Source organism: Chlamydotis macqueenii, chromosome 9, assembly GCF_036417535.1.
Source record: "Chlamydotis macqueenii isolate bChlMac1 chromosome 9, bChlMac1.mat, whole genome shotgun sequence".
Lineage (NCBI taxonomy): Eukaryota > Metazoa > Chordata > Aves > Otidiformes > Otididae > Chlamydotis > Chlamydotis macqueenii.
Window position 1 is genome coordinate 12,606,180 of NC_141564.1, and position 17,338 is coordinate 12,623,517.

Here is a 17,338-nt window from a genome sequence, read left to right on the forward strand (position 1 = left end):
TACCTTGCAGGAAAAATACTACTGATGGGCTCAGCCATGTGAATCCCTACAGGACAGGTCTGCTCCCAGGTGCGTTACTTTGGTTTCCACACTTGTAGCTTCTGTTCCTAACTGAGGCAATCAGAAGCTTTTAGCAGATTTTAGCAAGACTGAATTTCCAATATCTCATTAATAGATGGTAAACAAAGCACAAAATATTTGCAACATAACAATAATTTAATTCCCTAAGAACAGTGCTGATTAATAAAAAATGCATTTCCAGAAATCCCTATTATCAAAGACACCATATTCAAGGAATTCTGTCTTTCATAGCAGAAGCTAACTTTAACAAGGCATAACATACAATTATAAAGACTTTCAGAACAGTGTAGATTGTATATACTTGTGATAACAATTAGAACATCAAAGAGAGCTCAGGTACGTAGCAGCAATGGTGCTCCTCTTTTCCTCTGCTTTTTGACTCGCCAGGAGCCATCAATAAACTGAAAATACTGAACAAAAGGAATCCTTAGCAGAATGAGAATACAACTGAGAATACCGGCAAGGACCTCTCACCATAGCTGGATCCCAAGAACCTGTATATGCACATGCTTGTGTGAAGCTGGGGTATGAAATTCCAACTTTAGCCATTGCTTGCACACTTAAATAAAGCTACAAATGCTAAGAAACAGACCTGCCATTTCACACATCTGCTTTTGAAGTGGAATTGTTCTGTTTATTATTCCTGCCCCGTCACACCTACAGACAGACTTACAATCTGTGAACACCATGGACTAAATGAAGAGGAAAGAGGACTGGAGAAACTAAAAAGTAACTTAACTAGTTTTTCCATGCCTCAGGAAAAAAACACATTCATGCACAAAGCAATTACTGAAGGATTATTAAACAGAAGCAACCAGAGGCATTTATATTTCCTGTCCCCTCTAAACTTCTGTTAGTGAAAATCAAAGCCTTAAGTTTCAAAACAAGCCAGATTATGAAACTAAGTTACACTAAAGGAGTCATATTTGACAGCAGACTTATCACTAGATAAATATAATTTTACAGTGATTTCTGATAGTTCTGTTCACTTAGGTTACTTTGTTGTGAACATATATATTTGATAAAATGTTGGAAAAAAAAAGAATGTGAACACCAAGGCAAAGCTACCAAAGAAGGATACACAGGAAAACATCAAGACCTCTTTATTAGGCTCACAGCTTATATTAATATTTAATATAGAAATAGTCCTCTTTTTTAGGAATTAAAGTAACTATAAGTAGTTATTTCACAATTCCAAATTTCTTGGAAAAAAAAAAGTTTGCTACATATTTGTATAAATTACAATATTGATCTGTACAGACAAAGGGTTCTTATATGTATACCACAAATGATTTCATCAGGTTACAAAAAAAAAAAAAGACCATAAAGCTTTTTGTTCATAGAAATATAGCTACAAGCAAAAGATATACATTTCTCACAGTCTTACTGGAGCTCTGCAATCCACTGAAAAGCTGGGAGACGACATGTTCTTCCTTTATGTAAAAGTTCTGTATTTCATTGCCAAACTCCTGCCCGCTGTTTTTTATCACCAGCATGCTCAAAAAACATGAAGTCCTAAGAAGGAAACAAAAAGCAAACAAAACAAATACTTCTTAAATGCAGTTCTTGGTTCAGAGATGGCCTGATTGCTTTGCAAGGTATTCAAAGTAGCTTCCCTCTCAGAAACCTCAAACGATGAGAAGAAGGTAGGGGCACGTCTCTCCACCTCCCCATTACCTGGCTCTCTCAGAGAGAGAAAAAGGTGGTGAAAGACCTGCATGGAAACTTTACATTATCACTAGCCAAAGCTATGCTTCCTTTACTCAGGATTCCTGCCCTGGCTTTGTCTGACCTGACTCAGTCACCTCAATTTTACCCCATGCTGGAGTCTGTCAGAATGGTCACCATCTTTAGTTCACATATGGGGGTCCCATTATCTGTGTCTGGAGTTCTGGGTTGCTCACACTCACTGATGCTGTACATCATGCACGTGGTAGCACATGAACACATACAGCTAAGGAAAACCTGCCTGGTGCACAGGGCTGTTAGAGGCTGGGAAGAATTTTCCAAACTTAAGGTGCTTCACATGCCCCTCTCTGCAGCCCTGCCAGCACAGCAGCAGGGCGCTTGTTGAAATGGTACCTTATGCCGAATCACACAGGTGCGTGTGTCACACGCTCTTTCAGAGACTGAAGTGAGTTGCATTGCAGTGAGCTGCAGACATCACAGAGTCAGAGCACAGCTTAAAACTCCTGTATGGAGTTGGATGTGCTTTGCTTCCACAGAAGTCCCTTCCATTGGAAATTATTGTTCTGAGAGCATTTAATTATGCGCAGCTCAGTGCTTCACACACTTCCAAGAAGGAGAGTTAGGAGGAACTGGCTGCAGCATTCCTCTGTCCAGCTCACCGGCTCAGCAGGCTGCTCTGGCTTTGGATGGGCCTCGTGGCTATCGCTGATCTGCACTTTTCTGGTCTCACCATCCACATAAACACACTTGCCCTCTGCTAATGTGTGTAAGGAGTCTTCCCTTTACAGGGTTTCTCAGTCCCATCACAGTCCCCACACAGAGCTATCTTTAAACAGAGTTAGCACTTCATGTAGTCTAGAATAAGCTTATTATCTGAAATAATTGTGTTGTCCTCTGTGGTTAGTTATACACACAGGAAGTTCACACCAAGTTGTCACCCACTTCAAGGAGCTCAGAGTCAAATCCTTTACCAGCACAATTTAAACATGGAGATGAAAAAGTCAGTTCATATTCAAGTATTAGCGAATGACAGACTTACAATAAGGAAGCAAGCACCGATCATGACAGCTTTCATTTTTACATCAAGGTCCATTGGGAACGTGATTCCAAAGTTATCTGCATCTGTAAAGGCTTCTTTCACAAACCCAGTCCACTGCTTCGAAATCCTCCCGACCGTAGAAGTCTCATCAATAGACTTCACCTAGTTTAATATAAAATCAAAAAGACAACATCAAATCTGTCATTCATAATATCCCCAAGTCCTTTTAATGATAGATCCATTTGAAAGCTTCAGATTGAGTTATTTGAATTAGTGCAGCCATTGAACACAACTGTTTGTACCAAAAGGCAGCCCTGACTACCAGAAAGTCAGTCTTAAGTAGCACAGACATGAACTTAATTCTAAATCTGACTGTGGAGTTCAGTGCGTTAATGGTGTTGAAAGACAGCTACCACACACATATTCTGCTGGAAGTGGTGTCTTTTAGCCAAGAGAGTGAATTAGTTTCTCCTGCCATGTATCAGGAGCTGCTCAAGTGAAAATTAAACACATTACATTCTTCCGTTCCACAGCAGAGAGTAGCCCTTTGTCAACATTATGTTTCCTAAAGTTAAATCCAGTCTTCAGGGTCATGTGAAAGACCAGTCCCCAAAATAAAATGATACTAAATTTGCTTTAGCAAGTCTTTGTTGCTAATATTAAATGATAGACTAGCATATCTACTACTCCATGTGTAAGAAAATAATAATGAATTAATCACTTTTAAGTGAAAGTTGCAACTCTTCAGTCAATCAAATATGTATTTTAGGTCTAAATTATCTTGATTTACTTGGTCATTGAATGATTATTAAATCATTAAATGGGTAGTTGCAGGAAGTCACTTTAATAAGTACTTGATACAGCTAAGAATAACATTTTTTGTTAGGGTCTAACATAGTAGATTCAAAAAGATTTTGCTGCTAAATTTTCAATTGAGGGATTTGTGTGCAACCACAAGGAATCAGTTTCATCGGTCACTGGCGAGTGGCTTTAAGATGTCATTTCTGGAAGTTTGTCTGGCTTATGTAGAGTAATCTGGGTATCTAGAGAAGTGAACTGATTATACTAGCATTAAAAGATTATATACTAATTACTTTATATATACTACGGTTTAGTTGACAGATAATAAGTCAAGCAACAAATTACTATCGAACTACTGTCTGAAAGAAGATACATACAAACAATTTTTAGCATTGCATACCTCAAAGTTAATGTCCTCACAACAGCTGCAGACAACACATGGGCCAGTAATTTTCAGTATATCCATTCTTTTCTCATTTTGAATGGTAAACTTTGGCAGGCAGGGATGCCAGTTCTGGACAACATAACCAACTGGTGTTCCTGGAGGCGAATGAACTTCCAGCTTCACAGGAAAAAGAAAACCTCCACATGAATGTTCATGCTTTGACATGCTTGTTAGACAAAACCCATGCTAGACACAAACCAAACACAACAATTTTTCCACAACAATCTGGTTTTCCAATGCATGAAGCTGCATGGGGTTTTCTGTGAACGTTTTCAGAAAACTGCACACAAATTGAAGACCTCATATGCAACACTGGCTGGATGGCGACACTCAGAGAGTCAACAGCTCAGTGTCCAGGTGGAGACTGGTGACAAGTGGCGTTCCTCAGGGGTCAGTATTGGGCCTGGTCCTGTTTCTTTGTCAGCAACATGGACAGTGGGATAGAGCGCACCCTCAGCAACTTGGACTGAGAGAATAGGCTGGGTGGAGAATGGATTAAGAACAGCCCTGAGGAGAAGTACTTGGGAGTGCTGGTGGATTAGAAGCTCAGCATGAGCCAGCAAAGTGCCCTTGCAGCCCAGAAAGCCAACTGCATCCTGGGCTGCATCAAAAGCAGCATGGTCAGCAGGTCAAGGGAAGCAATTCTGCCTCTCTACTGTGCTCTCGTGAGACCCCACCTGCAGTACTGCGTCCAGCTCTGGAGCCCCCAACATAAGAAGGACATGGACCTGCTGGAGCAGGTCCAGAGGAGGGCCACAAAGGTGATCAGAGGGCTGGAGCACCTCTCCTATGAGGACAGGCTGAGAGAGTTGGGGCTGTTCATCCTGGAGAAGAGAAGGCTCTGGGGAGATCTTGTACTGATCTTCCAGTACCTAAAGGGGGCTTATAGGAATGATGAGGAGAAACTCTTTAGTAGGGCCTATTGCGATAGGACGAGGGGTAATGGTTTTAAAATAGATGGAGGTAGATTCAGACTAGACATCAGGAAAAAAATTTTTACACTGAGGGTGGTGTAACACTGGAACAGGTTTCCCAGAGAGGTGGTGGATGCCCCATCCCTGGTAACATTCAAGGCCAGGTTGAACAGGGCTCTGAGCAATCTGATCTGGTTGGAGATGTCCCTGCTTCTTGCAGGAGGGGCGGACTAGAGGGTCTTTAAAGGTCCCTTTCAACTCAAACTATTCTATGATTTTATGAACTTTTGCCTTCACTGAAAACAATGGGATGTTCCTAAGGCTATATATCTACAGTAGAAAGATCAAAGTCTAGTGAAAGAAGGCTGTGAACATCCTGAAAGCATTCAGTTAAGACATCACAGGATGCAGCTACTACAAATCCCTCAGTAAGAGCTCTGAGTAGGCTCAGATTTGAGGCTTCAGAAGTTGCATCACCTCATAATTATTTTAAAAAGCTCATTATTTAATGTGTTGAATTTCACTACAACTTTCACAACAGTATAGTGAAAAAATCTAGCTGTTATTTTATGAAAGCTGTTGCTGAACTTTTACACCACAAGCCCATCTCCAGTGCAGATTTCAGCACTAGCCACAAGTTCCCTGACATGCTGGTCCATCATTCATTACTGTAATCAGAAGTGGCCAGAGTGAACTTAAGTGTTGCAGCACACTAGCTTATTCCCAGACCAAGGAGACTCCATGCACAAATCCCACAACTTGCAGACAAAACCTTACTTGTTTCACCTCGCCTCCTGATTCAAGACAATCCCATCTTAAAACTGGTGGACCACATCTCACATGAGGGAAGAAAGTGAGAGGGAGCCACTCACCTCCTGTAAGCAGCAGGGAAAGCAGCAGGAAGAACACCGGAGGGGTCTCTGCAGCGTTATCACCTCGTGGCCCAAGTTGTCTATAATCCGGAGGGTGAAGGGTCGTGACGGCCCACAGCAATTCCTCGTACAGCACTCAGTGTCCTCTGCTGCAAAGTACACCCTTTGCCCCAGCGTATTCTTGATTTCATATTTGTTGTTTGTTTCAAAACCAGTCACAACTGAAAAATAGGGACAGAAGTGTTAAACTTCTGAGGTGCATCTGGTCAGAAGAGTCACCATGCAACTCTAAAGCTACCTTTTGGGGAAGCAGGCCTCACTCAAAGTCTGTCAGAGGCAGCTATTGGTGAAGAGAAGCGGTGGGGAAGGAGCCTCGAGCAGAGCAGCCTGACAGAGAGGTTCAGAGAGAAGAAGCCACAGTGAACATGGCAACATGGAAAGAGCATGGAGATGTCCATCAGTCTCCTCCCACCCACACACACCCACTGCCAGGGCAAGCACCATAATTATAAATAACACACCATGGAAGATTCCCAGGGAACAGCTGAAGGGAGGAGAATTAAAGAAACTTCTGCATTTTGAGGGTGAAGCAAGAAAAGGGCTCTAGGGGGCACAAATACATCCAGAATGAGAAGGCCACAAAAAAAAAGCTTCAGGACTCATAACAGCACAAATAGAAAACAACAAGAGTCCGAACATAAATTTTGATTAATTTCTCTAGCAAGTGAAAGTACGTTAAAGCATTATGGAAAGAAAATGCAGCAGCATTAGGTGTCAGCTAAGATGGATGGTCTACTTTATTTCTTCTATTTGAAAGACACTGATAGCATGACTTTGTTTTTCTTAAAGTGAACGGAATGAGGAGAGCAGAAGGAAAGTACTTCAGTTCACTAAAACAGGAGGACTGCCTGGAAATGGGATCGGAGCTGACTGCCAGTCTTTGGAATTAGATGGAATAAGAGAGGACGGAAAAGATCTTTAAGTAGGGAAAAAAGGCAAGTAGAAATCACGTGAATGAATAACACGGGAAATGTGTAACTCCAGCTATAACTAGCTACCAAGACTATTCAGTTGCATTGCTCTGTTTCTTTTAAGATACAGAACCTGCTTAAAATCCTCTGCCCTCCTATTTTCTCCTTCCTCTCCTCCACAGCTTCTGCAGGAATTGAGAGAGATAACAGAGGCAGGAAACAGAAGGGTGGCAATCCACCTTAAATACGTAGTGTCAAAAAAAGTTTAAATTTTACTGTTCTTGGGATTATTAAATTTAAACATTTATCTATTATAAATACTTTTGACTTACTCTCAAGAAGTTCAATTTGCTGATGAATTAATATCTGGTCAATCTGTTAGTGGTTGAAAAATTAAACAGAATAAAACGTTAACAAGTTGTAACTAAGAAAAATCTAGTTTTAAGTTGCATTTCTGTTTCATTTCAGAATGTAGATTCATGGATCAACACATTGTCTAGAGGCAGACCATCTACCCGTAAAGCTGGGGAAGTAGCTCACGTCCCCCTGTCCTGTCCTCTGGCGATTTAGCAAAGCAGTGTTTCAGAGCACTGGAGCAGATGGCAGAAGTTGTACCCAGACTCGCAGGGCTGACGTGCCTGTGCTCCTCTCAGGACTCAGGGTAGCACTGCTACAGAGCCTGACAGAGCCTCTGACACCACCCATCCCACGGGCCTACATCAGGAATCTGCATAGACAAAAGCAAGAAACTGAGAAATTTTAGAGCAGAAGCTCAGCTACTGCTCAGCTCTGAGTGAAACTCAGGAAAAATCAGCCTCTCTTCATCACTGCTTTTTTTTTTTTTTTTTTTTTTGAACAATTTGCAAAACTGGCAACAGTACATCAGCATTAAGCCTTGATATTTGCTCCCAGTGCTGAGATGAACCGTACTTTTACAGTACGAGGACACATTCTGTAATGTGGAAACAATTCTTATTTTGCTACTAGCATTCTCTGCATTGTGAAGTGTGATTACCACCTCTCCTAACAACATTATGAAGAGGTGTGAAGAAAGCATCACACAGAAAATTAAGCACCTCTAATGTGCTACAGTTGCCCACATTATATATATTTATTACATACACCTTGCCCAATTACAGTGCATCTCACAAACAGTAGCTTCAGAAATGGGAAGTTTGTATGACGGCCCTGTGCCCTGGGTCCTTTCACGTCTCACTTGGTAGGAGAGCTCTCCATGAAGTGCTGCAGCGTAACAGGCACCTCCACACTCAAATATGCATCAACCACATTACAAAAGGCTCCACTCAGCAGCCCAAAACAGCAACCTATGCAGCTGCAACAAAGCCAGATGCTTTTTTTTAGCTTTTTCCCAGATGCAGGCTGGTTCTCGGGTGAATACCTGTTCTATGGGGAAGGAGGAAGGGTGCAGGTACCTGTGTGAGGTATTCCAGTCCAGGAGGGCAGTTGGGAAGAGGAGGAGGGACAGGCATCCATATTGTCCCACCCGTCATGACGGGCTGGTTCTGTATGGGCGGAACAGCAAATCCAGCTGGGACTGCCATGGGCTGGCCCTGGAAACCATAGCTCCCCACGCCGGCGACACCTAATGTGGTAGGAGAGATTCAGTTATGAAACTTAGATGTTGGAAAAGAGTTGCCCTATGGATCTTTGAAAGATTAATTTGTTCACTATTTTGAACTATGAAGATCCTTATACATACAATACATTTCAGTTATGAATACTACAGGTTTTGTGAGGGAAGTTACACTGGGTTGGGATGTTCTAATCCCTCCAGACAAAACCAAAATAAATATATACGTCATTCTTGAATATAGCAGAATTTTATTCACATAAAGATGAGCAATTAAAAAATTAGAAATAAATAAATTAAGGTTATTTCTAAGCAGAGAAGACAGAATACCTTAAAATATATTAAAAGTATTGGCATTTACAAGTTGTCAGTTGAGCAAATAAGGAATTTTAAGGCAAAGTTCTCCTTCTGCTTATGTGACAGCAAATGTCCTTTTAGCAAAGTTGATCTGCAGATTTCAAACCAGATGACTAATCTAAAAACTGTTCTTTCCCATTTGTTTAATGGATTCTCTTTCAAAACTCAGGAAATACACAACTCCTTCATGGAGGAAGTGTGCAGCAAAGAAGGCAATAGTTCCACATTTTGTGAGTCTCAAGTCTTGTCCAGCTAGCACTCAAGAGAAAACACAAGCTTTCATGAAGCTTTGCAGGGTCCAAATGCTCAGCACCACACCAGACGGCACAGGCAGTGCTGCTTGGTGCTCACAGCCCATCCACATCCCTGGGCTGCGCACAGAGCCCTGCCCTGCTTCCAGCAACACGGCCTCTGCTACACTGGTGCTTTATGACCTCGAAGCTGAAGCTGCTGAAGTTGCTATTGAAAGTTACAGAACAAGAACTGTAATTTTTTCCCTCATTTAATACTTTCCTGGTAGGCAGACAGGCTTTCAGTCTGATGCAGAGGAATTTTATATCTCGCTCAGAAGCGTGCACAATGCAGAAACCACAAAGAGTATTTTTGTAGAGCTTTACAAAGACAAATAGTTCAAGAGATGCTGACTTGTAGACTTATCTTTAGCCCAAATCAGTTCAGCACCAATGTTTCACATTACATTACAATACATGGACTACACCATGTGAAAGCTCACGCTGTGGCCGTGAGCAGGACAGTACCTCAGGTGATGTGAACAGCCTGTGCCTTAACACTTGTAGGTGGCGGGATCACTCACCCAGACAAGGATCAACCCTTACGGAACACAAAATCACTTTTATGTCTGAGCACAGGCTTTGCACGCAAACTATCTACTGCTATCATGCGTGTGTGCGCATACAACTATTCAAAACGAAAAATGCTCCCCTGACCTTCATAGCCCATGAAGCACGTGCCCATTCCTGTCTGAAGCTAACTGTGCTCACAGATCTCAGATTGCCCTGCCACAAGGCACGCAAGCTTTACCTTAGGAATAGCATGGTAACTTAGGCCAAAGTTTTTGCACTTTATCTATAACCTATTCTTTGAGCCTGATTGTTAGGTATCACTCATTATGTTTGGTTCTTCAGAAAGCAATTAGTTGCCAGAACATGAGAAGCTATTTAGGAGTGCTGCATTTTGAATGTGGAGCAGAAAATGAAATAGAAGAGAGGAAAAGGAAATGAGTGAAAGTGTAAGGTATAACCACATGCAAAGTACAGCAACAGAGCAGGAAACAGGAACAGAACACATGGACCAGCAGAACTGCAAGGGAAAAGCAATTCTTTTCTTCAGTTCTGGACTTCTAGAGAGTAATAAAGTGACAAATTGAAATAATACGTTAATAGAAAAATCTGATCATCAGCAAGAAGCTGCTTCGCATCAGTAACACCTCTCTAACAAATTGCCCACAGTGACCACTGAGGAACATCTAACATTTTTAACTTCTACCAGTGTTGGTGCCGCTTAGCACATGCTAACATGTAGCACCAAGAGGGAAAGAAGATGTCTTTTTAGCAAAACAGAAATTAACAGAAACTCTACAGAATTAACAGCAGAGAAGTCAATCAGAGACGGTTGCCCTTGTGAAACCTCCTATTTCCCATGGTTGCTTCCTAATGATACAGCAGATCTGTAGCCAAGCAACCTACCTTGATAAGCCCCGGGTGCATGCTGAGAGTAGTCATAAGGGACTTGATTTCCTGGTGCATAGTTAGTATTTGAAAATCCAGGTGCAGGTTTATATGCTGGAAGAATGGAACGTACACTTTGAGTATTGCTCATTTCCTCCTACCCTAGGGTGAAATATCCCCAACATTGACCCCTTTTTTTTCAGAGTAGATACATAACAAAATTAAGCAGTTGTTTTCTGCATAGAAAAAAAAAACATGTAAAATAATCTTGTACTTGTGCACAACATGTATATTAAACATCAGTATAACTTAAAGGAGTTCTGATTGTTAAGGTGCAGAGAAAAGGCTGGTATTGCACATGCTGTCATGAAGATGCCACAGAATTGCAGAATCCTTTAGCTGAGAAGGGATCTCTTACGATCACCTAGTCCAGCTCCTGGCTCAAGTAGGGTCAGTCCATTCTCTGTCTGGACCAGAGGTGCCTTTGTTCATTTTTTTTTTTATTATTATTATTATTTTAATGCAAAGAATTGCCAGGGGACTGGCAGGGTGCCCTCCAGTACAGAATAGACTACTAATGAGCCATTCACCATCATATAAAACATTTTCTCCCAAATTCGTCAAGTTAGGACTATACTAATACCTCACCAGTAGACTCAGCGGGTTACAGATTTAAGAAGATTTACCAAGGTCAATTTGTAATCAGAAACAACTTGAATTTCAAGATGATTTATTTATTTTATTTGAATTCAGAAATCAGGATCTGAAAATGTAAGCTGCAGGTTTGTAAATGATTCCATTTTAAAATTAAATAATATCAATATAAAACATTAATACATTTTTCATAAAATTAGAAGGTAAACTTATAACTAAGCTAATATTGCTTGAATACCTCTGAAGGACCCATGTTATTTTTGCTATTAACAAATTACAACACTTTGTTTATATTTTACTCACCTTGCATTGCCGTGGGTCTGCTTATAATTGTTCTGCAAAACAACATTTTTATTACATTAGGTTTTTTAATATATAATTTCCACACAAGAATTATTCAGAATTTTCTATTAGTGACAAAAGATATTTGCCTGTCTAAACCATAATGGAAAGCTGAATTACAAATAGAAGCTAAAATAACTTCAAATGTCTCAGCTTCCTTCTAGCCTTCTGTCTCCCCACAACATTATCTATGCCTTCATTCATGCTTTAAGTATGCTGAAATCATTCTCAAATCAGCAGAAAGCATCGGGATGTGCAGTTATTTCATTACAGTGCAGGAGTCCATTGTGCAACCAATTCAGAAAGATCATGCAATTCACATGAACAAATTACTGCAGGAATCTCAGAGCAACTGGTTTAGTGTATTGATGTTGACTACAAAACCTGCTTGGGTAAATCCTGGAGCCACCGTGATGCCATGCTACCACCTATTCAGTTCTTTATGCTATTCCACTTCTGAAGTGGTACTGCTAAATATCAGGTATGCAATTTTTGTCTCCACTCAATAATAAAAGGTGGGCTTGCACAGGCGAGTGGGCTTCCACAGCAGAATATCATGAGGGAACGGGCCAACTGGTCATCTTCTCTTTCTACTCTTCCCGAGTTGCCAAAAGGAGTTTTAAAAAGCCAAACATTTACTGATGCCAGCATCAACCTTGAGAGATACTCCTTTCAGTCTTTGGAGTAACATGAGAAGCAAGGCAATGGCAGCAACTTCTACTAAAGACAGAAGTCCAAAATAGCCAGGAGATCCCAAGTGGAAGAATAAAAAAGAATTGTATAGGAGCTCAATTTTATAGGATCAAAAGCTTTAAAATAAAGAGTAAATCTAGATATTCTCAGTTCAAGTTAAACTAGCAATATATTTTATCTATTACAGTTCTTTCAACTAATTCAGTTCAATGAAGATGGTCATTGAAAGCTGGGAATTAAGTTGAAGCTGAAAGCAGTTCCTTCCTGCTTCACTCCAAAATCAGATGTCACGCAGATGTCACACGATGATGTTTAATAGTTCTGGGATGACATGGCATCTAGCTCACTTCCCAACTCATACACTACATCCTCTTTGTTTAGTAAATTGATCTTAAAAGTGTTCCTTTTAAAATATATATATATATTTTGTCTTCTACTTCACTAACTTTACTAACACCCTCCTGTTTTATGTATTTTAACTGGATTCTAGTCTTCATATGAATACAGGTTTAAAAAAAGTAATAGAAAATAAGTTAAAATTATACATCTAATTTAAAAATATGAAAGAACATATTCAAACTATGTAACTTCAGCATTGTTCTCACAGCTGATAATATAGAGTGACAAGTTTAATATGTGACCATATTAAAACATGTTGACAAAACTACCAGCTTGTAGGAATAGCACAAATTAAGGATTAATAGAAAAAAAAGTTATTTAAACTAGCAAAAGAACAGTTTATCAGTTTATACTATGAGATGTTCTACCTACCTGAACTTCAAAGAAATACTGAGAATTACAACTGAACCCTTTGGTAAAGGGAGAGTAGAGACAGAACCGTATGATTTATGTAAAAGAAAGGCTTTATAGTTGCCTATAGTATTTTTTTCTCCCTACAACCACACATATATGTCACTGTGCAATCCAGGATTTAGAAAATGTTGATATGCTCTATAGCTAGAAAAGCAACAAAGATTTTACTCAACTCCCATTTCATCAGACATGATGCTAAATAGTTAAGATTATTTTTTATTTAAATTGTCTCTTTTCTTCTATTGCTTTTATCTAGACTCCTTCTACCGCCTCCAATTCAGTCACCAAGATTAACACATTGTCAGTCATGCCCTGCTTTTCAACTGAGTAACTTATAAAGATTGTGAAATAACATAAAATTCTGAAATACCAAAGGAATGAGGAACAAAACCTGACTTTTTTCAGCCTTTATATTGCACAATGTATTGCTCAGCTGCGTTGTTACACACGGGGAAATTCCCACCTGGTTAATCTCAGTCAAGGAACTGGAGTAATGGGCAGAACAGTCACTTCAAAATGCGTTGGTTCCAGCTGTCTGGGTTAGACAAAGCAATGATTTTAAGCCTACATTGTCAATTCAGTTTAATAAAATGAGGCTTTACATACTGCTAGGTGTTACTGGTTCTAGCAACAGTTTTAAAATAAATACAGGGAACAATCATTGAAATGTTACTTAGCACAGAAAAGTAAAGGTATTTGCATTTAGCTCCCACTAATACAAAGCAGGGAGAATGCTGTTTCTTTGTAATGGAGTTAAAATTCCACAGAATTCAAGAGAACAAGAAAGAAAATGCTTCAGCAAGTAGAAGTCCATCACTGAATTAATTTTGGTTCAACAAAAACAGTCGCTGCGTGAGTCCCTTATGCTACGCTGGCCACGTGCTGCAGCCTGACCCCACCACACAACCTGAGAGCAGGTCGTGCTGCAGCGAATGAGCGAGCTGCCCGCCGCGGTCCCGAAGCGGCAGCTCTGTACCTTTGCGTATGTCTTACAGAAAGCCCTACAAGACCCTGAGCAATCTGATCTAGATCTGAATTTCATCTGGCTTTAAGCAGAGGAACAGACCAAATGGCCTCTAAAGGTTATCCTTTCCAACCTAAGTTATGCTAGGATTTTAAGGGCCCTTCACATTTTAACTCATTACCCGAGGTGTTTGCAAAACCCCAGCTGGAGTACTGAAGGGCAAGAGGAGGGTGCAGGCCAGGCCCTGCCAGCACCTGACCCCTGACTGGGGCTATTTTGGGTCAGGGCTATGCAGGGGAGCATGTGCTGGGAACAGCCGCCAAGTTTTGCCCTTTCCCGACAGATTCCCGTAGTAACTCACAGCTCTGGGTCCACTCTCCCAAAGGGAGCACAGCTGAGATATAAATATCCTCTCTTCTCAGGAGGAGGGGACGTACCTGGGGTGAGCTTTACACAGGGGAAAGCAGAAGCGATTTTGCCAGCAGGAAGGAAGCGCTGGGGTAACTGGGTACACTTCATGCAAAGCAGCTGTGTGGTAACGAGTGACCTTTATGAAATGCAGTCTCTGGATGGTCTGAGGTGCCCTCAATGTGCCTACGCACTGGGAGTGGGAACAGCAGGGGCTGCCCGCCCTGCACACAGCCAGCCGCCTGCCCAAAAAACAGAACTTTAACCCTGCAGCACGGCTCCCAGCATCAATCACCACAACAGAGAGGAAATGAAAGGCGAAAGAACCGGCACACACAACGGTTCTTCGACTGGCAACAGCAGCCGTTAAGCTGCGGGTTAGCAAGCCAACAGCAGACCCCCACACCTCGTTTGCTGTACTGCTCACGAGAAAAAGGAACTTGCATCAAAAAGTCTCATTCTTCATACCCTGTCCCTATATGTTCTACTATCTAGAACCCACATCGGCAGCCTTGCTTGTCCATAGGAGCTCCCAGATTTTTTCGCTTTGCTCTCAGACGTAGCAATCAACTGCAGTAGCTTAAACCCTCTCACCCAGCACCAGCACACCCAGCCAGGTCCTCACTTTCTCCTTAACTTTCTTCAATGATTAGTCAAATGGGTACATGTAAACAGCCCTCAGAGGCATCCAGGTGCCCAGGCAGTGTTTTCCCCCCTCCAGGAGTTTTGAGCCAGGGCAGTAAAGGACAGCCAAAAACTTTCGGAAAGGAAATTGAGGCAATACTGGTTCCAAAGGAAGTCAGAACAAAACTCTTCTACTTCAGATAACAGTAAGGAAGTAACATCCCTAGATTGTTCCTTTTTAAGGATCAGCAGAATGCTCACGTTTCTTTTCAGTCTCTTTCTCTTTTTCAGAACTGCTTTATGCAGACAGATCTCCCTTACGCTGGTGCATGTCAGTAGATAATGCTGCAACTGATGTAGAGAAGTCTTAATTCAGTTAACTATAGAGAGCTTCTGGTTTTCATCAGAAAAAAAAAAAAATAAAAACAGTACACTAGCAGGACAATCAGTTTCATTTCCTATCCAGCTCACTAAAACACTGCCAAGAGCATATTTACATAAGCCCACTAGCAAAAACGTCACGCATGGTGCCATTTAAATACCAAGCCAGGCCCTTTCCAGGAAGGCTTATGATTCAAAAAACAGACCTAGAAAGCCAAACGGCTGTGAAGCGTGCATTAGTTCACCCTAGCTAGCTTTGTAGCACTTCTTTTCATCATCACATTAGATTAGACTATTCAGACACAGGATTTTAACCTTGACTGCTGGAGAAACAGTATACTTAAAAATAATTTAGTTGATCTAATTAAACGGGTTATTTTCTGCTAAAGTTAGCAGAGAAGCCTTCAGAAAAAGGAATGAAATGAGCTGTAAGTTGACATAAAATTATTTTGGTTTGATGCAGTAAGGTACTCCCTCCCTCCCTGACATAGGCACGCCTCCTGAAACCTGGGAGTCCCAACACCTGAGAGTCAAAAAAATATCCGGTGACACTCCGGGCACTCAGCCTTGCCGAGGCGAGGGCCCATCTCTCACGCAGTCCGCTGCGCTGTCGGGTGCCGGGACCACCGCTGCCCAAACCGGGCCGGTTGCCGACAGCTCTCCAGGGCCCCGCCTGCAAGACCTTTCCCTAAACCAGTCTTTGCGAGTGAGCTACGTTGCTAAAGAGAGACGTTTTCTATCTCAATAAGCAATTCCAAACTGGAAAACTTGGCTTTTCTAACCATTAAGCACCTCTGTGATGGAAAGAAAAAAAAAAAAAAAACCAAAACCATAAATACCCGAGAGGATCACCTAGAAGATCATGCAGTAGACACTTATATCCACAGGAAAGAAGAAGAAAAAAAAATACCCGTTCCCAAAGCCGAGGAGCCGCTCCGCGCCGTCCCGCACCGAGCCCCGCATCCAGCGGCGCGGGACCCCACCGGCGGAAAAACCCCGCGCCGCAGGGCGGGAGCTGCCCGGGGCCGCCCCCGGGGAGGCCGGGCCGGGCCGGGCCAGGGAGGGAGGGCGGAGTCGGGTGCAGAGAGAAATCGCGTTTGTGAGTCAGTCGTACCGAAAAACGGGGCTCGACCGTGCCGCAGCCCTCCGCGGGGACAGGGCGTGCGGGAGCGCGGTGCGCGCCTTGGGCCGCCTCCTGGTGCGGCAGTGGAACGGGTCAAACTCTTGCTTAAGATGAAGTGAACTAGCACTTCTAGAAAGTTTTGTTGCAAAGCCAGAAACTGCAGGCAGTAATGTCTCTCTCTACAACTTCTACAGCTAAAATAACACCGCTGTTCTGTCATTAAGGAGGTAGAGCACTTCATACTTGCCCATGTAACTATCGTCTTTTATATATTATTCACAGTAAAGTACAATCCTAATTAAAAAAAAAAATCCTATAATCTTTATACTATCACCTTCTCCTGTCTGAAAAAGTTTCCACTGTAGGAAAGTTTCCACTGTAACCTAAATTTTCACCACAGACAGCTGGTTTCTGTGAAGTATCTGTCAACGGAAAAAAAAAGAAAATAACACCAAAGCCAAACCTTTGATTGGTGCTTACACTGACACACTAGCTCTGAAAGATTTACTGAAAACACAGGTGATTTGAGAAAACAATTACCTTCTTTTTGGTTCATTCCAATGTCTGGTACTACATTGATAGTTATCAGTATGATACTATTTGGAGAAATACAGACAGTGCGGTGCACTCATGTTGCTTGAGGAAACACTTTTTAAGTCTGAGAACATCCAAAGTTTCTAAAAGTTTCCTATAACTTTCCAAGTTTGTTTTTTCTTTTTCAAAAACATTTGTCTCTAGATAGCTACCCCAAAAATGAGCCTTACCAAAGGAGACAGTTTCCTGATGCACAGTCCAGACATACGTGATTGTGAGAACTGGGATAAGGGATGGAGGCATCAATTAATTTCTTTACTCTTTTGGTAACAATTTTAACCGTACAAGGTGAAG

General features: G+C 41.6%; 1 protein-coding gene across 1 annotated transcript; it reads right to left on the reverse strand.

The window, feature by feature from the left end:
* Positions 1-1,159: 1,159 nt before the first annotated feature.
* PLSCR1 (phospholipid scramblase 1) lies at positions 1,160-16,340 on the reverse strand. The gene is made up of 9 exons (XM_086754963.1): positions 16,238-16,340; positions 11,406-11,437; positions 10,467-10,562; positions 8,246-8,415; positions 7,145-7,187; positions 5,842-6,062; positions 4,011-4,172; positions 2,810-2,971; positions 1,160-1,596 (listed from the first exon to the last, which is right to left on the reverse strand). The coding sequence occupies exons 1-9, from the start codon at positions 16,288-16,290 to the stop codon at positions 1,537-1,539; spliced, it is 999 nt and encodes a 332-aa protein (XP_086611089.1). The 5' UTR covers positions 16,291-16,340; the 3' UTR covers positions 1,160-1,536.
* Between the last annotated feature and the right edge of the window lie 998 nt (positions 16,341-17,338).

Bases quoted from the DNA above. Each gene is read 5' to 3' on its own strand.
- PLSCR1 (XM_086754963.1), bottom strand. From the start codon at position 16,290: ATGCGGGGCTCGGTGCGGGACGGCGCGGAGCGGCTCCTCGGCTTTGGG. The intron at 10,563-11,405 runs GTGAGTAAAATA...CCATTCTTCCAG, and splicing joins CAGACCCACGGCAATGCAAG to CATATAAACCTGCACCTGGA. The intron at 1,597-2,809 runs GTAAGTCTGTCA...TTTCCTTCTTAG, and splicing joins TCGGTGCTTGCTTCCTTATT to GACTTCATGTTTTTTGAGCA.